At 30.2% G+C, this 23,283-nt stretch overlaps 5 protein-coding genes across 8 annotated transcripts; 2 read left to right on the forward strand and 3 right to left on the reverse strand.

The window, feature by feature from the left end:
• Window position 1: 1 nt before the first annotated feature.
• On the reverse strand, window positions 2-1,506 carry Rpn10 (regulatory particle non-ATPase 10). Its single transcript, XM_027338653.2, has 2 exons — window positions 1,347-1,506; window positions 2-1,275 (listed from the first exon to the last, which is right to left on the reverse strand). Exons 1-2 carry the CDS (start codon window positions 1,370-1,372, stop codon window positions 117-119), a joined length of 1,185 nt encoding a protein of 394 aa, XP_027194454.2. The 5' UTR covers window positions 1,373-1,506; the 3' UTR covers window positions 2-116.
• Window positions 1,507-1,652: 146 nt separating this feature from the next.
• On the forward strand, window positions 1,653-3,210 carry RpL26 (ribosomal protein L26). Its single transcript, XM_027338655.2, has 3 exons — window positions 1,653-1,955; window positions 2,032-2,172; window positions 2,236-3,210. The coding sequence occupies exons 1-3, from the start codon at window positions 1,785-1,787 to the stop codon at window positions 2,368-2,370; spliced, it is 447 nt and encodes a 148-aa protein (XP_027194456.1). The 5' UTR covers window positions 1,653-1,784; the 3' UTR covers window positions 2,371-3,210.
• RpL13A (ribosomal protein L13A) lies at window positions 2,453-3,121 on the reverse strand. Its single transcript, XM_027338654.2, has one exon. It carries the CDS (start codon window positions 3,119-3,121, stop codon window positions 2,504-2,506), a length of 618 nt encoding a protein of 205 aa, XP_027194455.2. The 3' UTR covers window positions 2,453-2,503.
• LOC113789157 (CWF19-like protein 2 homolog) lies at window positions 3,105-5,200 on the forward strand. 2 transcript variants are annotated; one of them, XM_027338652.2, is made up of 4 exons: window positions 3,105-3,237; window positions 3,292-4,545; window positions 4,635-4,820; window positions 4,889-5,200. In XM_027338652.2, the coding sequence occupies exons 2-4, from the start codon at window positions 3,346-3,348 to the stop codon at window positions 5,006-5,008; spliced, it is 1,506 nt and encodes a 501-aa protein (XP_027194453.2). In that variant the 5' UTR covers window positions 3,105-3,237; window positions 3,292-3,345; the 3' UTR covers window positions 5,009-5,200. The 2 variants fall into 2 exon arrangements, with proteins under 2 accessions (XP_027194453.2, XP_075676384.1); XM_075820269.1 differs by lacking the exon at window positions 3,105-3,237 and having other exon boundaries at window positions 3,273-4,545.
• On the reverse strand, window positions 5,161-17,999 carry LOC113789155 (uncharacterized). 3 transcript variants are annotated; one of them, XM_075820263.1, is made up of 3 exons: window positions 17,823-17,999; window positions 6,758-10,655; window positions 5,161-6,684 (listed from the first exon to the last, which is right to left on the reverse strand). In XM_075820263.1, the coding sequence occupies exons 2-3, from the start codon at window positions 10,560-10,562 to the stop codon at window positions 5,930-5,932; spliced, it is 4,560 nt and encodes a 1,519-aa protein (XP_075676378.1). In that variant the 5' UTR covers window positions 10,563-10,655; window positions 17,823-17,999; the 3' UTR covers window positions 5,161-5,929. The 3 variants fall into 3 exon arrangements, with proteins under 3 accessions (XP_075676378.1, XP_075676379.1, XP_075676377.1); XM_075820264.1 differs by lacking the exon at window positions 17,823-17,999 and adding an exon at window positions 11,065-11,188; XM_075820262.1 differs by lacking the exon at window positions 17,823-17,999 and adding an exon at window positions 10,958-11,064.
• Window positions 18,000-23,283: the final 5,284 nt, after the last annotated feature.

Below are 23,283 nucleotides of genomic sequence, written 5' to 3' on the forward strand. Positions count from 1 at the left end.
ATTTTCAAAATTTGAAATTCTTTAATTAAAAGTGAGAAAAAAATTCAAATCAATTTTACTTAGACATTTTTAGATACAAAAATTTTGTTTTTTGAGAATGAAAAAAAATCCATGGTTCATTTTTTATCATTCGAATCATCCGTATCCATTGGTTCATCTTTATTATCTTCTTTATTATCATCTTTTTTCTTATCATTTTTATCATCTTTTTTGGTGGAAGATGATGATTGAGATTGTGATTGAGATGCTGCTTCTAAACTCATTTGCATTGCATATTCAATTTGTTCATCTTCAGTCATACGTGCAATATCAACCGGTGGATCTGAAGGATCAATTGGTTCTAAAGACATGGCCAATGCTTTTTCCAACATTTCTTCTTCACTTGTACCGCCAATAGTTGTACTTGGTTTTGTTGTTGCCGGTTTGTTACTTGAATTTTTTGTATCGCTTTTAGGAACATCATTACTTGATGATCCTGTAGGGGTGGTTGCAGTAGTGGTGGTGGGAGTTGTAGCTGTGGCTGTTTTACTAGATTCACCTGAAGATGATTGTTGTTGTTGTTGCGGTTGTTCAGTTGATGCTGATGGTACTGCAGCTTGTCTTGCTTCTTCTTCTTGTCGTTGACGTTGTTCTTCCATTGAAACTCTTAATGCTAATGCTAATTCTGGATCTTCATTAGGATCGATACCGAATTCAAAACCAGTACCACCAAGACCAGCTGCACCTGAACCATCTTCACCAAGTATTACTGGTGAACTGAATAATGCATCCGATAATAATGAACCAGATGGTACTGTTACCATATGTGATGATGTACCATCCAATACTTTGATAAATGCATATAGTTTATCAGTATTCGACATTTCTTCGCCAAAATTAACAATATCAACATTAACTTTTTCTTTTTTAAGTTTTTTGGCTATTTTTGTCAATTCTTTTTCATCAGTTTGAACCGGTGATCCAACAAATGCAACGATACGCATTTTATGATTTTTCCCTTGACGATGTTTCAATGCAAGATGAGCAATTTTAATACCGGTCAAAAAATTTGCCTCTCCATTCACTTGAACTTGATGTAATTTACCAAGAATACGTCCAACATCGGTAGTCAAAGTGGTTAATACTTGTGGATTACCACCCATTGTTAATAATGCTACATTATTTTCCGGATTTGATCGTAGTTTAGCATGACAAACAAGTGATACAGCATCTTGTTGTGCTTGTAGCCGTGATGGTACAAAATCACCATTACGCATAAATTCACTATTATCAACGCTGTAGAAAAAAACAAACAAAACAAAAATGGATTCAATCAAATCATCATCAAAAATTTTTGGAAAACTCACCAGACAATTGTACTTTCAAGAACCATTTTTTTTCGTTTTCGCTTTTTTCAAATTTAAAATTTTCAAATGAAAAATCAAAATTTTTCGTTTTTTTTTTTTTTGATGACAAATGAAATAAACAAGCCAAAAACACAAAAAGAAAATTTTATGCTGATTCACAGCAAGGTTTATTCAAAAATGATGTAACCAAAAAAAAAAAAAAATTTACTTTTCATGTATAATACGAGCAAACACGTTGTTTATAAATAGTCCCACATCAAGCAAACAATGTTGAGCATGTGCAGCATTGTTTTGTGTTGAATAAAGAAAAACGCTGACTTCCTTTTCGCCTGTGTGTGTGAGTGTGTGGCACATGTTTTTTTCGTTTTGTTTCGATTCATTTTTTTTGTCAATTTAATTTGGATTTCGACAAATTTTTTGTTTTTGGATCAGAAAAAAATGGCTAAAATGAATAAATTGATTTCTTCTTCAAGAAGAAAGGCACGAAGTCGTCATTTTAATGCACCATCTCATATTCGTCGCCGGATTATGAGCTCACCATTGAGCAAAGATTTACGACAAAAATATGGTGTTCGATCGATGCCCATTCGAAAAGATGATGAAGTTCAGGTATGTTTGTTTAGTACTGACATAAAAAAAACAAAATTCTGTTATTATAACCGTATTCTTTAATACTTTGTAAAAGGTTGTTCGTGGTCATTTTAAAGGAACACAATTCGGTAAAGTTGTTAGCGTTTATCGTTCAAAATATGTTGTATATATTGAACGTGTTCAACGTGAAAAAGCAAACGGTGCTACTGTTTATGTTGGTATTCATCCATCAAAGGTATTTTTGTCATTTTCATTCATTCATTTGGGATTTTGATTCTGATTCTCTTTCAATAAATAGGTTTTGATTGTCAAATTGAAAATGGATAAAGATCGTAAAAAGATACTTGATAGGCGTGCTGCCGGTAAACGTATTACCGAAGGAAAAGCTAAAGGAAAACATACGGAAGAATCGGTGGCCATGGAAACATCTTAAATTTTTTTCATTGTTTTTCTTTCGTATAAAACCTTATTTTGCAAATAAACAAATTTTCAAAAAAAATGACAAGATTGTTGGCTTTAATTTGAAAAAAATCAATTTTTATTTTAAAAAAAAGAAAATTCAATTATTAAACTTCATAACCGTAAGAAGTGATTACTTCACGCAATGCCTTAGTTTTATCGGCTACCATTTTCTTTGCTTGTAAACGAAGTTTCGATTCGGTCATTTTACGATTATGATGTAAAGCAGCTTTAGCTTTTCGTTTCATTTCCAATGTTTCGATAACTTTTTGATATTTCCAACCAACTTCATGCGAAAGTCTTCCCAATGAACAATATTTACGTCGTGGATTTAGACGAAGAATACGTAATGCAGCCGGTACGACCATACGTTTTTTCTTGTCGAATGGTGGTGGAATACCTTCAACAACACGAAGTCGTTCGAGTGCCAAATCACCACGTTTAGTTTTATGCGGCAACATACCACGAACAACACGCCAGAAAATTTTCGATGGTGCACGGAAATGATACGGACCACGAGCTGGATTTACATTACATTTTTTACGTAAAAATGCTAAATATTTCAGCTTGTTTCGATAGAAACTACCCGAAATATTGATACCTTCACAACGGACAACGACAACTTTTTGTCCTTGCAATAATGTTTTGGCAACAATAGCGGCTAGTCGACCAAGAAGATGACCACGACCATCGATAATCAAAGATTTATTTTTGAAACCAGGCATTTTTGAAACACTAAATGAGAATTCACAATGCAAGAATTTAACAAAAAATAAACAAGCCAAACACACGCACACAGGCCCAAACACGAAAAGGAAGAACTGCACACGTTGAAAATCGAGTGAGTATCGATTGTTGAAAACTATCGATATTTGACTATTTTAACATTTGTTAGCTATTCGAGTGGAAATGCTTAAAATTTGTCTGAATTTTTCAATTTCAAAATAAAATGGGTAAACATAAACATAAAAGTAAATCGAAAAAATCAAAAAAACATAGCAAAAAATCTTCAGATTCAGATTCTGATGATGCTCAAATTGTTTGGACCGAAGCAGGATGTGATGGTGATGATGATCGAGCCAGTTCCAATCCGAAAAATTCACCCAAAACAACCAAAGAATCTTCCAATGATCAAAGCGAAGATTTATTTGATTTTATATCGAAAACTTCGAAAAATAACTCAACAAAACAGCAAACTGCAGCGGATAAATACAAAGAAGAAATGGTAAACAAAGATCAACAAATTCGATATTCACGTGAATTGAATAGCTATTTTCGTGATGATATTAACAAACGATTTATTGATGATCCTGAAGAATTGCAACGGAGAATTCACAAAGCTCAAGATGAAAACAACGAAAAAGAAGAATCCGAAGAAGATGAACAATGTGTTAGTGATGCTGAATTGAATTCATTGAATGCAAAAATGTTAAAAGCAGAAATGCTTGGCAATAGTGAATTGGCCAATGAATTGAGAACAAAAATTGATCAATTGAAACGTAGAAAATCCACTACACAGGTAAAATATGTAAATAAAACCGTTCAAGAAAAGGATAGAAAAACTGAAGATTCAATGACGGTAAAAGAATTATATCTAAAAACAAAAACAATTACCGCACGTGAAGAAGCAATGCGTTTTGTTGCGACAACATCGAAAATACGTTCTGCCGATGATGAATATGAAGGAAATGTTGGTAGAAAGAAAAAAGCTAAATTTGATTTTACTGGTTTCGATCGAATTCGTTTTACAACTGGAAGTTCAAATAATAATGATCGTAAATGTGATTGGTGTTTGGAAAATAAAATGATTCGTCATTTAGTGTTGAAATTCCATGAACAATCATCACAACATTGTTATGTTACATTAACACCATACCGACCATTGATCGATAATGTTTGTATGATTGTTTCGAAAAATCATTCAGCAAAATATAGTTTAGATGCTGAACAAGAATGTTGGATTGAAATACGACAAATAATGCGAAAATTATCCAAATTTTTTGATCATTATTATAAATGTTCAATCGTATTTATGGAAACTGTATTTATAAATAAAAAACGAAATCAAAATCTATCAAATAATCATTTTGTCATTGAATGTTATCCGATTAAAAAACGTTTCGAAACAGATGCTAAAATATATTTTCATGTATGTATAACGATGTTTTTTTCCGATTTTTGAAAAATCATTTTACCTTTCCATTTTTTTCTTTCTTTTCTTTCTTTGTGAATTTATAGAAAGCAATATTGGATTGTGAACAAGAATGGTCGATCAATAAAAAATTGATAAAATTAGAAAATAATCCAATAACGAAAAAATTACCAAAAGGTTTATCATATTTTTGGGTTAGCATTGGGCCGAATTTTGATGGTTATGGTCATGTTATTGAAGATGAAGATTATTTTGATAAAAATTTTGGAAAGGTATGTATTCGATTCTCATTAAATATTTATTTATGCTAATGATTTTGTTTTGGTTTTTCTTGGTACAGGATGTAATAATCGGAATGTACGATATTCATCGATCCCGATCTAAAAATGAAAATTTCGATAATCAAATGGATAGGATAAAAGAATTGAAAACAAAATGGAACGATTTTATCATCGAATAATCTTTTTATTTTATTTGAAAAAAAATATTGATCATTTATTGATCGATAAGAAAAATACTATCATATTGTGAAATAATGTGACTAATAATAATAATGAAAAAAAAATGTTTGTGATGATTTCATTTCATCGAGAATAAGAAGAAGAAGAAAAATTGATTTGAAAAAAATAAATGTTTGGTTTCATTCGTTGAATTGAGATTGGAAAATCGTACAAATCATTATGTGGGAAAAAGAAAATTTCAGAAAATGGCTATTTTGAACAAAAAGGGTTTTTTTTTTGTATTTTGTGGCGGTAGAATGGAGAAAAAGAATCACAATTTTGAATGAATGAATGAATGACATTGATATTATCATCATTTGGTTTATGGAAAAAGTGTTTTCAATGTAAAATGAGGATAATGATGATGATGATGATTTGACAAATACATCTCTCAGTAATGAATGAATAAAAGATGTTATCTCACTATATATAACATGTTAAAATAGTTGAAATATTTTCAAAAAAAAAGTAAAATATATATGCTAAATAAGATTCGTGAAAACGAAAGAAAAAGTAGATGAAAAAAATCGAAATGTTCATTAAATGATATCGATGATGATGATGATGAGATGCTATGGAACAATGATAATGATGTCTAAGTGTTACAAAAAACAGTGATCAACACCTTTTTTTTAAACACTTTGTGTGTGAGAAAAAAAAATTCTATGTTTGAAAAAAAAATACAAAATAATCACTACATACATGACCTAAAGAATGACTGTCAAATAGTTTAAAAAAAGTTAAAGAGATTGATAGATTGAGAAGTTAAAGGGTTAAAAAAATTGATGATGATGATAATGATGATCCTAATGTATACTTGGATGTGCGAATGCGAATTTGTTGAATTTTGATCTGGTTGTTTGTTTTGTTTGTTTTTTCTTCTATTTCTTTTTCTTATTCTGTGGTAATAAAACAACATAAATAGGTTGTTGTTGATTTGTCGATTTATCCCCTGAACCATTAACACCACCACCACCAACACCAATATTAGTTTCTTTATTCAATTCATCTAATGATGATATGATTCGTACATTATTTGCTTTTGTAACTGGCAATAATCTTGTTGATTTCGGTGTTGTTGTCGATGTTGTTGATTTTTGTTTCGAAGATGATCGTTTTGTTGATGTTTTTGTTTGCTTGGATTTTGATGTCGATGAACGAATTATTCTTGTATCGAAAATATTATTTGCTGTCGTCGTTGGTAAGGTTGTTGGTGCTCGATTCTGTATAACACCCAATATATTTGTTAACATTTGTCGTCTTTCATCATCGGTAAGATTATTTATATCAAAATTATTTAATAATGCATCACCATCGATAATTTTCGGTGTATTCAATTGTGTTGGTTGTAATTTATTTACAATCAATAATGGTGATGTTGTTGTTAAATCGATTAGATTTTTAATATTTTTTATTCCGGATTCGAGATTATCACCATCATCGTTATCATTATCATTTGAATTGCTGCCAAATATTGGTCTGGGTGTTGTAAAAAAACGTCGTTGTGATGGTGTTGTTGTTGTTTTCCCAGAACGCATACTTAATACAGGTGTTTTCAAACGAACTTGTGTTACATTTCGTACGGTTGTTGTTATAACATTTGTTGGTAATCGCCGTCTACCTGTTTCAATTATACCTGTAAATTTTTGAAAGAAATTGGAAAAAACCGATTAATAACCGATTAATAATCGATAATAAAAAAAACTAACCTTTAATACCGTTTTTCGGTTTTAATATTGATGGTTTCATTGTAGTCGTGGTTATCATATCATTTTCTTCATGTTCAGATTGTTCATCAATTTGATTATTATTATCATCTTCATTGTTACCTGTCGTTTCTTCATTAAATCCATCTAAATCATCGATTGGTGTCATTGTTGTTGTTGTTGTAACACCAAGTGCTTCTTGTAATGCTTTTATCATTGCTTGTACCAATTCAGGTGATACGGTAACATTATTATTACCAACTAATTGATTACTATCAATGATTTTCTGTTCCTCTTCTCCTTCTTCTTCACCACCATTTTCTTCTTCACCACCACCTTCAGCCGTTTCATCTTGATCATCCGATTTTCGATTATCTTCATCTTGATCTTCATCATTATTATCCGATGATTTATTATTATCATCATCATCTTCATTGGCATCGATAACTTCTTCATCACCACCACCACCATCACCTTCTTCTGATACACTAGATTCAGTGGTTGTTGTTGTGGTTGATGAACTTGATGATTGTTGTTGTTCGGCACTATCCGATTCTTCTTCCACTTCTTCACTAACCGATTCTGTATCACTGGCTTCTGTAGTTGTCGATGATGATGATGATGATTGATCATCTTCTTCAGTACTTGATTCACCACTTGTCGATTCACTTGTACCATTTTCTTCTTCACTAACTTCTGAACTACTTGATGATTCTGTTGTTGTTGTTCGTCTCCTGGTTGTTGTTGTTGTTCGTGGTTTCATGGTTGTTGTTTCTGTTGAACCATATGGTGGTTCATGTGTCCAACCAAAATCATCAACTTCTGGTCCATAATTATAACCATAATAACTATCATAATTATTATAATAATATGGTTTCGGTGTTGTTGTTGTTTCCATAATAATTTCCATATGTGTTTTAAAAATATGATCTTTCTTTTTCTTTTTTAATTCTTCATCTTGCATTGCTTGTTCGGTTTTATTCAACATTTTTATCGTCACTCGTGGTCGTATATCTAATATTACACGTGCTTTTTCTTCTTTTGTACTACCACCTTGATATTTAATAGCACGATGACCAAAACGTTTACTTTGTTCATAATCAAAACTATTCTGACTGAAACCAGTTATTGATGTTATATTTTTACGTGGATAATATTTACTTGTTGTTGATGAAGATGTTTTATTATTCTGTTGTTGTAATTGATTTGCATAATATGTTTCATAATATTTTTTTGCATAATTATAATAATTATTATAATAATTATAATAATATGGACTATAATAATAATTATATGGATTCCAATAACTACTACCGTTATAATGTTGTTGACCCATCATTGTATTATTAAAAAATGAATAACCAGCACCAGTACCTGGCATTGGTTGTTGACTACCTGGCATTGCCTGTTGACTACTTGCCATTGGTTGATAATAATAATTTCTTGTTGCATCATTCATTAATGCCAAGGTAGTCAGATTATAACCTGGATATTGTTGTTGTTGTTGTTGTGGATTCAATTGACTTTCAGATGTTTGCATTAAATCATATGTATAATATTTATTTGAATTTCTTTTCATACTATGTAATGGTTGTTGTAATGATTTTCGTTGGTTATATGATGATTTTCGCATTGTTCCTTGTAATGAATTTAATGTTAACATATCTTTTTGATAATTTCTTGATGCTGATGATCGTTTATAGCCATGGTTATTATTATCGATCATTAATGATTTTGGTTGTTGTTGTTGATAGCCGTTGATCATTTGTTGTTGTTGTTGACCATAAGGTTGCCATGATGTTTGTGTATACAATCCAGATCCAGATGATGAAGGTTGTTGTACCATCGATGTTGGAGGATATGTAGTTTTTATTTGACCAGTATTCAAACCATAAATAGATGATAATTGTGATTGTGTTTGTAATGTATTTGCATTTGCATTTGCAGTTGCAGTTGAGGGTAACATTGAATATGATGTCGATACAGGCATATTATATGTCATTGGCATTAATGATGGCTGTATTGTATTTGTTTTTGTTGGCATATTCATTGTACTTGCGGCATATTGTGAATAATTTGGACGATATTGTTGTTGTTGTTGCTGTTGTTGCATTGGTGGTGGTTTCATTTGCGGTGGTTGCTGCTGTTGCGGCATCGGTGACATCGGTGGAACAGCCATCGGTGGCATCATCATCATATTCGGATACATCGATGATACATTCATCATATATTGATAATATTGTGATGGATAATGTTGTTGATAATAATTATGATAATAATAATTATATGGATATTGATAATAATGTTGATATGGTGAATATGGTGAATATGGATACATTGATTGATTAAAATGTCCCATCATCATTGTCATATTATGTATACCATTCGGCATAGTTTCATTCATTGATGATGTTGATGTACGATTTGGTTTATCAAATGGTTCAGGTGGTCCAAATATATCTTCCTGTATTATTTCATCTTCTAAACCCGGTTTATCCAATGGATCTTTTGTATTCGTAGTTATTTTCACCCGAGGGCTGGAATTTATTTTCATTTTCATTTTTGATGGATGTTGATTATATTCAATAACTTGTTTTCCTGATGATGGCATTACCATACTGAATACAGGTTGATTATAATCATAATTATTATAATTATTTCCATAACTAACACCATAATTATTATAACCACCATTACCACCACCATATGATGATGAATATGATGGAAAACTTGCTGAACCACTTTGAGCATATCCATTTCCACTTCCTCCTCCTCCACCACCACCAAATGAAAAACTTAAACCAGAACCACCGGAATTTCCACGACCTAATGATAATGACATTCCACGACCATCACCACCATTACCTCGTCCAATATTAAATGACATTCCTGAACCACCACCACCACCACCACTATCACCACCTCCATTACCACCAAATGATAGACTTAAACCTGGACTTGGATTACCCGCATTTCCAGAATTATAACCATATTGTGGTTTTTGTTCCACCGTTTGTGAATAACTTGATGCAGATGATGGTTCATTTGATTGATCACCAAATGATAATGTTAAACCACGTCCATTAACTGGATCACCAATTGAAAATTGTCTACTTGATGCTTTATTTGTATATGGTGATGATGCTATATTATTATATTGCTGTTGTTGTTGATCGTGATTCGAATATTTAGCTAATCGATTTCCATAATTTGAACCAATTGGATGATGTGCTATTGGTTGTCGATTTATGGATGATGATGAGGAATCTTGTTGAATTGGATTATTTCGATTATTACGTTGTGGAATCACATTTAATGGATTTGATTTTGGCCTAGCAAAATAATATGAACTTTTTTTCGATTCATCATCCAATGCTTCTGGATCTGGTTCAAACCATGATCGAAATATTTTTTTAATTGGTTTTTTAAATGTTGATGATTTTGGTATTAATGATTTAAATAATGATTGTGTTTCATAATCATCATCTTCATATGATCTTCTTTGAGCATTTGTTGATGCACTTGATGCAGATGCAGTTGATTTTATTAATTGACTAATGATATTTGTTGTTGTTGTATTTTTTGGCACTATTAATTTTTCATTATCAGTTTTGTTGATTGTTTTGTTCAATGATTGTTGTTGTTGTTGTTGTTGTTTTAGATCAACAAATGCAGCCCCACCAGCCCCACCGTTATCATTTTCTTTATCATTGGATTTTGTCGACCAACCAGGTTGACAACAACAAAACAACAACAACAACAATGTTGTTGTCGTTATTTGAATGAAATTTTGTCTAAAAATTTTCATCTTTTTATGATAATCATTTGTCGATGATGATGGATTATCCCTTGTTGATCCTTGTTGCTGTTGATTGTTGATTGATTATCGATGAAGAAAAATCTGTTTTTTGATAAAAAAGAAGAAAAGAAAAACATTCATTAATACAGGTAATTTCCGATTTTTTTTCCAAACGTAAAGATTCAGTCAAGAAAACAACAAAAATAATAATAATTTACAACGATCAATCTCTCTCTCTCTCTCTCTCTCTCTCTCTCTCTCTCTCTCTCTCTCTCTCTCTCTCTCTCTCTCTCTCTCTCTCTCTCTCTCTCTCTCTCTCTCTCTCTCCTTCTCTATCTTCAAAGTTCAATATTTTTTTTCCATAAAAATAGATGATGATTATGATTATAATCTTCAATCATTACCAGGTTGATGATCCTGATTTTGCTTGTTTTCTCTCTTCATTTGTGTCTCAACATAGACAATGGAAAAGATGAATCAATCGATCAAATAAGAAAAGAAGAAAAATTACTTTCTACAAAATTTGCTAATTTGGGAAATAAATAAATGAATGAAAGTTATGTATCCTTTTTTTTCATCAATTAAATCAACGATCAATCCATAAACAAAAAACGTCATTAGGTTATTTTTGTTGTTTGTTGCTGTTGTTTGTCGATTTTCTCTTCGATTTTCCTTCATTTACTTTTTGAACATATCTGATCAGTTTAATGCAAAACAACAGAAGATCATTTCCAAATTTTGTACCCTGTATGTTTCTCTTTCATTTTCTCTCCATATTCACCATTTAAAAGAAGCAAATTTGTTTTCGGATCATGACGTGTGTGTGTGTTCAATACTAGTAGCAAATTTTATGGCAGATGTTAATCACTCATTCACATAGTGATTGCCTTTGTTTTTTTTTTTTGTTTTTTGAATCAAAAACAAAAAAAGGATCAAAAAGGATTGTCTATTTCGTTACTGTTTCTTTCGTTGCTATTTTGATCCAAAAAAAAAAAAAAAGGAAAGTCATTATCATCAAAAACATCTTGATTTGACCTGATTATTATTTGTTGTTATTCGGTGCAATTTTTTTTTTTTTTTTTGGTACCAAATTAATGAATTTCGATGACAAAAATTTCAAGTTTTTCATTAAAAAAAAGGGTTGATGTTTTTATAATAATTTGATAATTTAGCAACTGCATCCATTATATATTCTTAGCGAAAAACGAAAAACAAACGCAAAAACATTTTCATTTTCTTTATTTATTTTCATTTTCATTTTCATTTACAATTAATTATTGAACAAGCAAAACAAACGACAACGAACGTTGTGTAAATACAAAAACAAGAAAATATTACTTATTACTTAAATTTATCATAACTTTTATCAACCAGAAACCAAAAAAGATGAATGAATGAATGAATGAATGAAAAGGTGTTTCACTCTCTTTCTCCATAAGATTACCTTAAAATAAAAAGAAAATAAATGAATGAAAAGTAAAGAATTTTATTCAAAAAATTTTTTCCGAACAACAACAGAAAAAGCGAAAGTTATTTATTTTTATATTTTTGGTTGAAATGAAATGGAAATGGGAAAAACAAAATCAAATGAAGGAAATGTCAAAAAAAATTATAACGGTAATTTTTTTTGTTGTTGTTGTTGTACACTTTTACTTTTATTTTTCACATCCTTTATTTATATTTATTTATAATCTTCCTCCTGCGTTATCATTTCAAGTCTCTCTCTCTCTCTCTCTCTCTCTCTCTCTCTCTCTCTCTCTCTCTCTCTCTCTCTCTCTCTCTCTCTCTCTCTCCCCCACATCAAGTAATTAATTATCCTAAGCAAGAAACAAACAACGAGAAGAGGAAAAATGAAAATTTTTTTCCTATTAAATCAACTGATGTGATGTGATGAATTTGATAAGATCTTTAGAAGACCAGTGAAAATGTCATTTTCATTTAAATATAATCCGGCGACGTTGTGAGAGGGAATGATGATTTTTGTTCGTTTATTTTCATCCAAAAAAAAAAGAAAAAAATTCAATCCGATTATATCAAATATCAAACCAAACCAAACAAACAAACAAACAAACGAAAATATCAATCGACATTGTTTTAAAATCGATCGCCTTCTGATTGATCTTTTTTTTTGTGTTAACGAATGATTTCCACCCAAAAAAAAACTCAGGTTGTAATTTTCATTTCGTCCATTATCTTTTGCTAATGATGCTTTTTCGGGTTTAAGATTATCTCATTACAACGATAACAACAACAACAAAATTGATGAAACCCAAAATGGATTGAACAAAAGCATTTTTCCTCCGTTTAGTTCGGTAACAATAACCATTTATATGTTTGATGCTTAATCTACAGAACACAATCGTGTAGAAAATAGAAGAAAGAAAAAAAAGCAATTTTTTCCATTGAAAAAAGAAAAAACAATTATCAGTACGATTGGAGGTTCAATCTGGTTGTTGATCCAGTAAACACAGATGATGATCGATTGAATTATCGTTAGTAAGATACAAGAAAACAACAACAAGATAATCAATGAACACAGATATCGATGACGTTTTTTGATTGATCAATTTTGTTGATCATCATCTTGTCGTGGCTGTTGTCTTTATAAATAAATATAGAAACAATTGACAAGCCACGATAGTTGACAAGAAAGTATCATATTTTTTTCAGATGCTAAATCTGTATTTACTTTGTTCATTCTGCATAGATGTTCTCTATATTCAACTGACCTTTGCCCATTGCAAGCATTCAGTGAAAAAAAAGGAGAAACGAAAGCTTTTTGTTGGCTGAATTTTTCCAATTTCCAATAAAATCATTTTGGAAAATCCATTTTCATCATTAAACGTTTTTTTTTCGTTTTATACGAAGAAACGGAAAAAGAAGCAAGCAGAAAAAACATTCTTTATTCAATTTGATTCAATATAAATAAATTGTATTTGCCTGATTGATTTTTTTTTCTTCTTCTTCTTCTTTACTTCTGTACTTTTGATTTTGTTAGTTAGTAAATAAGCATAAAATGAATGAATGTTTGAAGCTTGTGTTTTGTGTTTTGGGTCGATGGCAATATCCGTATTACCGATTATTATTATTATGATTCTTTTATGCTTGACAAAATTTAAGATGTGAAAACATCCACAACGAGAAAACAACGAAAGAATTTACTGTGTGTGTGTGTGTGTAAGACAAACAAGCGAAAAACATTATTTCTCTATTGATGATCGATATTTGAATTTCATCAATTTCTTTGAGTTTCTTCGAGTTTCTTCGAGTTTTTTTTTGTTTCGAATCAATGTCGGTCATCTTCTTTTTTTTCTCGAAAATGAATACAAATTCATTACATTGTCGCTGATGTTAAACAAATAAACATCCGGCAATGAATTTTGTTTGTTTGTTTGTTTTGTTTACTTTTTGTTTATTTGTCAAATGAAATTCTTGTTTTTTTTGTTATGTAAATTTCTTGTTTCTTCTGATCGAATGAAATTGACAATAAAACAAACAAAAACAAATTTTTTCGAGACTGGAATTTCAAAATGTTTCATATTTTGGTCGTTTGTTTGTTGTTGACAATAAGAAAATATTTTCAAAAAACAGGATATAAAATGCCATTTCGATTCTCGAATGACCACTGACCACCACCACAACAACAACAATCATAAATTGATCATCACCCTTATTTAAAATTCAAACACACATAGTGATGGAGAACATTTTCCAAAATTCAAATTGTCATTCTACATTTCCATAATAAATATCAATGATCAATGATGATCGATACGTTTTTGTTGTTGTTGTTGTTGAATTCAGTTCCACATCATTTGAATGACAATTTTCTTTTTTTTGTGGAAAAATGGAATGTCATTTACATTTGACAATTTCAAAAGGAAAAAGAAAAGAAGATTCCATCATGCATCATTTGACACACCATCCACCACCACCACCACCACCCTACATACATCAAAGTGGAAAATATATTTTTTTAAGTGGATTTTTTTTCGAGAAAAAAAGGTGAAGGTTTCTGAAGGTCCTATTTTGATGATCAATATTTACGTTTGTTTACAATGTTTGTTTACAATGTTTTTACAAGAATTTTTTTTACAAAAAAGATGATAACAATGTGTCTGTCTAGGTCTACCTTGTAAAATAATAACGATACTTATCGCAAAACGAAATAATAACGTCAATTAGGTTTTTGGAAATAACCAAAACAGTATAGAAAGGAAAGGAAAGGAATCATCATTATTATTCTCGATAAGAAACAAAAATTAGATCAAAATCGAAATCATTTTGTGTGACGAAAATAATTTGTTTAGAAAAAAAAAAATGAAAAGATATTTTGTCGTCTATTTGGGGTATCTATTTATCGATGATGGTGGTGGTGGTGGTGGTTAAAACACGCAAAAACGTGATCAGAATTATTTCGTTTGAATTTTTTTTGGCTTGGAATTTTGTTTTTTTGCGAAAAATTTTGAAAAAAGAAATTCTTTGGTGTGAAACGAGCTGTGGAACAAAAAACTAAACAAAAAGTTTCTGAATGATTAAACACAGAAGAAAAAACAAAGAAGAAACAAAGAAAGAATGACCACGAAACGTTAAATAATATTCAGAATTAGTCAAGTTTTTCGAAAATCATCTTTATAATCATCATTAAGTTGATTTTGATTTTCTTCAGGATTTTTACTTTTTTCCAGGTTTTTTCTTTGTTTTTTTTTTGTTCCGTTCATAGCGTGTGTGAAAAAAATTTGAAAATTTTTAAACCAAAAAAACCAAAAAAAAATCAAAAAAAAATCTCAAAAATCAAGATTTTCCAAAAAACCAACCAGGATTTTTTCAATGGTTTTTTTCCTTAATGTAATCTCAGTGTGTAGCGTGCGTTTATCTCAATGTGTGTAGCTAAAAATACGAATGAATCTCACACACACAAAACACAAAACACAGTTATAAATATTTATGTTTGAAAATGAATGAATGAATGAAATTGAAATTGAAAGAGATAATCTTTTGCTTTGCTTTCTTTTCCTTCGCTCTGTGTGTGTGTGTTTCATCATCATCATCGTCTTAAAATATACTTAAAAAATCTCGAAGAAAAGAAGAAAAAGGAAAATCCGAAAAGAAAACCCTTTAACAGCCATCATTAGTTGGCTAAATTTAAAAAAAAATAAAAATCATATTTTAACCCGTACTGGCCAAACAGGGGAGGGAAAAAGCCCCGAAACCAAACCAAACCGAATGAAAAATTGAACTGATTTCTCAATTTTTGAAATCATTATTTTGTTTGAATGAATGATAATGATGAAAGGATGAAAATAAAAAAAATATAGTTCAGTGATAGTTCAGTGTTAAAGTAATCTTTGTTTGTTTGTTTGTTTTGGGAAAAATAATATCTAATGGACTTTTCGGGTAAATTATACAATAAGAAATTGAATTAAAATGAAATCGAATCAAAATACATGTCAGTTGTTGTTAATGATGACCAGCAGATCCGATTTTTTCATTTTTCATTTTTCTTTCGAGATCTATTATGTAACCTGTGTGACTTATTTCTTAAAAAGGTTAGGTTAAAATCACTTAGGGTTAGGTTTAGATCACTTTGATTGGATAAATTAAAGTTCACTTTAGGTTTGGTTAATGTAACTGTTATCATTTAGATTCAGTTAGGATTTAAAAAAAAAAACGACTGTAACGAAAAAGGATTAACATTGTTGAATGTTTGATATTAAACCAGAACCAGAACAACAAAAAAATGATTTTTTCCAATCTTATTATCTTTGGATCTTTTGGCTATTACCGATTTTGGTGTTTTTTGCTTTCTGCGTTGGATGAAACTAAACTAAAGATAATAATCGATTGGCTAACAACAACAACAACCATAACAAAAGAAAAGGAAAAAGAAAATAACCAACCAAAATACATTGAATTAGATGGACAAACTGAACAACAACAACAACAAACTGATCAACAACAAAATGAACAACAACAAACTGAACAACAACAACAAACTGATCAACAACAACAACAAATGCCAAATCATCAGAAAAAAAATGAAAAGAAAATCACAAACGAACGAACGAAGAAAAATGATAATAGTAATAATCACTATCGATCGATCAATCTATTTATCGATCCGAAATAATCTGATTTCATTTTCATCTTTTTCATTTCTTCTTGTCTTCTTATTTTGGGGTTTGGTTTCGTTTTTAGTTTTAGTTTTGTTTTCGAATCGGCTCAAATCATCATTCAATCACATTATCATCAACATAGAGATAATTAGAATGAATATACATTCTCCCAATTCAGATATTTTAAGATCTTTATCAGAGAAAACAAAAATGAATGATAATGAATGAATGAATGAATCGGTGCTATTACTTGGTGTGAAATATGAATAAAACATTTTCGTTCGTTTGTTCGTTGATGAACACCTTGATCTTTACGTCGTTTTGTTTTGGTTTTTGGCATTTTGCTTTGTTTTGTTTCATTGTGGTTTTTGCCTATTGTTTTGCTTTGGCCAAAAGTGATCATTTTTTTCTATTGAATATTCACCGAAATGGTTGTTGATAATAGTGTTGGGAAAAAAATTACTTTGAACCTTTTCAACAATAAAAAAGCCTTTTTGCTGTTGTTGTTCGTTGGGTGACAATATTTTGTTGAATAAACGGTTTTTTCTTTTCTTTCTTATAATAATAAAAATAGCTTTTTCTTGGCATAGCCAATAGCCATTTTCATTCCTAAAATGATTGAAAATGATTAAAAACAAACTACATTTATTGTCATTATTATCAATCGATTATCAATCGATTATTATCGATTTTCTTTTTTTTTTTTTGGTTATCTATTGTCATGAAATGAATTGATAATTTTTTCTCACTCTCTGTGTTTATCAATGTATCAATGGACACGCACGCTAACTTATCATTTATCAATTGAATTAAAAAAAGATCTGGCTATTTTTTTGATGAGATTTTTCTGCTTTTTTTAGTGAGATAAACATCTATTACAATGAATAATCAATGTATAATAATCATTATCGTCGTCGTTTAGCAAGTTTACTTTTGTTTATTTAGCAATTTTTTTCGGTTTCAATTCAATTCTCATTAGGCCATTAGAAAGAATTGATACAAATTAATTGTTTTTTTTCACTAAGTTGCTGTCATTTCACTTTTTATCGTTTTTTCAAAGCAACAAAAAAAAAAATCAGTTAAGCGTTTTTTTCATCTGGGTTTCTATTTCAGCAAACCAGATTGCTTGATTGATTGATTGATTGAAACTTACCTTAATCAAACATTCAATTATTGTTTGTTGTTGTTTAGGTTGATGAGTGAATGGAATAACAAATCTGATACAGAAATATTCTTTGAATCAACGGAAAATCACTGAATATTCACACACACACAATCGATGAATGAATGAATGAATGAAAAGAAACAAGTTGATTTTGAAGAAAAGAAAAAACTTTAGAAAGGGTTAAACAAATGAATGATGTTTGAATTTGGATCACATTTTGTTGTTGTTGTTGTTGTTAAAGAAGAAGTTACATAATTAAATTTATGTTTTTTTGGCCAAATACAAATTCAAATGATGGTGATGATAAAATCAAAGTGAAAAGTCGAATGATTCAAAAAAAAGCATCAATGAAATGAAATAAAATAAAATTTCAAACTCTTTTTCTTCTTCTGTTTGTGGCCGGTTTTTCAAAAAAAAAAAAAAAAAAATCACTTTCTTTTTTTCAAATGGAGAAAATGAAAAAAAATTGAAACTTTCTGGACACAGTGATTGTCAAAGATTGGTTGGTCGGTTGGTTGTTCAAAGCATCATCAAATTTTTCATTTCGTTGTGAGAATGGGTCAAACAATCATAATAATAGAAAAGACTTTTCATCGAAAGAGAGAACGTGCACGTTTGGCATCCAATAATAATATTATTGAATTAGCATCGTAAAAAGGAAAAGAAAAATGGAAAAATTGAAAATGGAAAAGAAGAAGAAAACACACATTCAACGGAAATCTTATTTATTTATCTATCTATCGTTTCAGGTGGTAAGGTGTAAATCAGATTTTGATGCGTTTTGGAAAAAAAAACATTGCTATTCTTAGCATCATCAATGTTTGTTTCGTTTGTTTGTTTGTTGCACACTTTGCCGGTGTTTCAATTTAATATCAGATTTTTTTTTATTTGTCGTTTTTGTTGGTTTCTTTCTTTCCTCCTTTCACATTCACATCATCATCATAATCATCAATGAATTGAATGTTCGGACCATCGATCGATGGTCTCTTCTTTTGGATTTTCTTTCTTGGTTGTTGTTGTTGTTTACTCTCTCTATTTTGGTCCATTCTCTTTATCTTGTTTATTTTTCATTATATTTTTCACATTTCTTCTCTCTCTCATCATTATCATTATCCAAATAAAAAAAAAAAGATTCATTTATCTTGTCGATGTTTTCTCTGTTTTTCTTTTGTTGCATCTGTTGTTTGCCGGGGTTTTTTTCTTAGTTTCGTTTGTTTGGCTCTACTGACATACTTTTTTCCAAACAAACACAGTTAGGTTAGGCCAGGTATGTGTTTACCTGTTGGAGGAGGAGGATGAGAAGAAGGAGAAGGTGATGTGGTATAGTATTTCTTCGGAGTGAGAGAGACTGATCTTTCACTCATCACCATCTTCATTATGATGATAATAATAATAATAAGATCGGCAGGTAATATTATTATTATGCCTAAAAGGCATTGACACTACTAAGCAAAAAAAAAAAATCAGTGGGTATGTTTTGGATGTACCAAATATAATTTTTTTTTTCTCTATTCAAAAGTAGAAGAAATTCATATTCAACAACAACAACAACATTTTCATTGTGTGAATGTTATGAATGTTTTTTCTCTCTCTCTCTCTCTCTCTCTCTCTCTCTCACATTTTCATTATCTCTCTCTCTCATTTTCCTTAATATATATGTTTCATTTGTCTCACATCATTGGGTCAACATTCTTCTTACTTTTTTATGGTAAAATTAATGATAATGTTATACCAACGGTAGATCTTTTTGAAAAGTAACAGTGATGTTGTCTGTTGGCTGTATACTTTTTTTGATAATATGATTTTTGACCTATCTTTTCTTCTTCATTTTCTATTTGGCCAGAAGCACTTTCACATTCATTCATTCATTCATTTGGAGTGAAGAAAATGAAAATAATTTTATTCAAGATCTATTTTTTGCCATCCATGACATCCACCGCCATCATTTCAACGATGGGTCTCTTTTTCTTGCTTTCTTTTCGGTGTTTTTCATCATTTTCTCTCTGTCTTTCTGTATGTCATCTGTCTGCATAATCAATCTTTTGCCATATCTTCTATTCGTCTACCTGGCGATGTTTTTCCTCCATCTAAAATAATTACATCTGAATATTTATGTGAGGAGAGAGAGAGAGAGAGAGAGAGAGAGAGAGAGAGAGAGAGAGAGAGAGACGAAGAAAATGTAAATGAAAACAACATTAGCATTAACATCCAGAAGGAAAAAAAAAATTTTTTTGTTTTTTTTCTGGGTGAAAGTGAAATGAGGAACATAAGAAAAAATAAGGTAGCAAAAAAATTTTGAAAATTTTTTTTCCACTTTCTAAATATACCTGTGTTGAAAATGAAAAAAAAATTAATTTGCCTCGAAGCTTTATCAATCTGGTTGTTCTTTTCTTTGACTTTCTCTTTCTCTGTCTCTCTGTGTGTGCGTACAGGGGGGGGGATTTTTCATCAGCATCCATTTTGATGAAACAATATTACCACCGGGGGATGATCATTTTCATTTTCATCTTTCGTCGCCAATGCACCTGGCCAGATCATTTTGGATTTTTGCTGTTGAAAAAACATTTTGACAGGGATGTTTGTATACTTGAACAACCAAACCAAATAATAACATAATGCCAGGTAAAACACACAAATGATGATTTGACCTAAAAAATATGCCCATCTTATCACATTAGGGGAATTATTCAAATTTTTTGTTTCAAAATTGATCTTTCAAATTGAATAGTTTTTTTTTGTTTTGCCTGATATCTTTATTTGGTAAAAGAAGAATGTCATCATTATCATCAAAATGATGATAATCGTCTATTCAGGTTGACAGAAAAGAGACATGAATTTTTGACATTTGATGCAGTCATCATTTTTCGTGATGAAATAAGTAAATCTGTTTGTTTGTTTGTGTGTCATTTTACAAATGGATTTCGGGATTGTCTATGGTTTTCATCGATAATCAATCGATCGATCGATCGATATTATTTTTATTTTTGTCAAATTTTTTGTCAATTTACAAATCACTATTATCATTTGAAAAAGGGTTAAACAAACCAAACAAAATTGGCTTCGCATTCATTCATCCATCATACAAAAAAGATTTTCTGATAAAGATTTTGTTCATTCATTCATTCATGTGTGTGTGTGTTTGTGTCATTTGTTAGATGTCATAGATTCAATTGTTCAATTCATTTTAGTACAATTAATTTAATTCAATCAAGAATCAAATTGAATGGAAAAAAAATCGACCCAATCAGATCAGATGTGTAATAACAATGATACAAAGGTCAATTTGAATCGAAATGAATTGAAATAAAATGTTTGGACAACTAAATAGACGAATTGATATATTATCATAAAGATAAGAATGAAAATCAATGTCAAAATTCTATTCAGATGGAAATAAAAAGAGATGGAAAGGCGTTTTGAATGAAACACAAAAACATTGATTTGATTATCAGCATCATTTTTGTTTTGTTTTGGTTTCGGTTGTTCATCTCATTGGTTTCTCATTGGTGTTATTCTCTGGTTGTTTTGTTCTGGCTGTTTTATTCTTTTGGCCCTAAATTTTTTTTTTTTTTAGTTTAAAATGTCCCATCAATCAATCAAATGGCCCAGAAATATCATTTTTTTCAGTTTTCTGGTTTCCAAATGACATGTTTGAAAACACACACTCATATCAAATTTGATTTTTGTTTTTGTTTTGTCAAATCCTCTTCTTGTATCAAATTCTTCTTTTTTCCCTTGCTGCTTTGTCTTGCGAATCTAAAAAAACGACAAAAAAACGACAGTTAATGGATAACATCTATCTTTCAGAAAACGAAAATGATCACAAAAAGACTGCAGAGAGAGATATCTTGGCCAAACACTATCCAACATCATCATTATTATCATACAAACATCAAAATCATCATAAACTTGAGATTTATTGTTGTTTTCGTCGTTATATCGATATAAAAATCCAGAAAAGAAGAGAATATTCTGCTGCTGCTGCTGCTGCTGTCGATGATAATAATGATGATGATGATGATTTGAGCAATAGTCTTTGATCGACTTTAATCAATCGATCATCATTTTCGAAATTGAACTCGAATCGATTTCTTTCTCAATTCTCACTGTGTCTCTGACATTGATGATGATGATAAAACGGGATGTGTGTGTGTGTGTGTGTGTTAAATTCTGTGTTTTTCTTCTTCTGATGATGATGATTAATGAAATACGAAAAAAAGAATGGTAAAAAATTCAAAAAGTCAATCAAAGTTAGCTGTTTTGTCCATGTTTGATCATCATTAGAATTACAAGAAAGGGGAGAAAAATGATATTTATTAACCCTTTGGGCGCTTTTACAAAAATTCATTTCAATTTTTGAATTTGATAAATTCTTTTTGTTGTTGAATTCTTCCAGAATGTTAATTCCATAATGAATTCATTGAGAAAAAACAAAAATTTCCTATGAAATTCCACTACAATCATCATAATAATCAAGTTTCATAGAAATTCTTTCACATGCTAATTATGAAGACCGTTTTTTTGGAGCAGCAAAAAAAAAAAAAATGAATGTCCCTTCCTAATTATGACTATGGATAATTATGATGGACAACAACAACAACAACAACAACAACGTTAACAAAAACTAATTAACTGACCAAACTGACAAATATCCGAACAAAACAAACTGACAAAAACAACCGGTTTTCGGTTCGTTCGGTTTGGACACACCTGAATATTTTCCAAAAACAACAGCAACAATGACTGACTGACTGAATGGTCAATGTGAATTTTGATTTCTTTTCCAGAGAAACAAACCCAGATTCTTTCAATCACATTTGACATTCAAAAAAAAATTTTTTGTTTGTTTTTCTCGTTTTTGAAATGGCTTTAACATCATCATCATCATATTTTTTTCAGCTTGACCAAATGCAATTTACTTTGTTGAAATACCAAAAAAAAATGACAAAAACAAAACAAAACAAACCAAAAAAAATGATGATGTCAAGGAAAAAAGAATATGCTTTGTTTGTTTTGTTTTGTTTGTTTTGTTTTGGGTTCTGCTTGTCTTCGTGATCAAGAAAATGTTTTTAGTTTTATTTAGTTTTCACTTTTAGTTTTCTTGCGTCATCCAAAGTGGTATTTCAACTTTTTTCTATTTCGAAAAAAAAAATGAAGAAAATCTCTTTGTAAAACCACCAGAAAATGACGATGATGACGATGATGACGATTTCAGACACAGACGATTATTTTCAACCAAGGCAATGTCCCAACGAAACAAAAAATATTTAAAAAAAGCATCCTTTTTTTTGCCATCCAGTTAAGGATGTTTTGAAGAAAAAAAGGAAAGCACATGTGCATAGTGAGAAAGGAAAGTAAAAAAGAAAATTTTATTCAATCAATCAATCGATCAGATTGAATGACAAGGATATTTTCAAACAACACACTTGCACTTTCGTTTTTCTTTTCC

This window comes from Dermatophagoides pteronyssinus, unplaced genomic scaffold (assembly GCF_027571235.1).
Source record: "Dermatophagoides pteronyssinus isolate colony J.1.1.1.1 unplaced genomic scaffold, Derpt_VIB-CSIC_2022.12 sq0006, whole genome shotgun sequence".
Lineage (NCBI taxonomy): Eukaryota > Metazoa > Arthropoda > Arachnida > Sarcoptiformes > Pyroglyphidae > Dermatophagoides > Dermatophagoides pteronyssinus.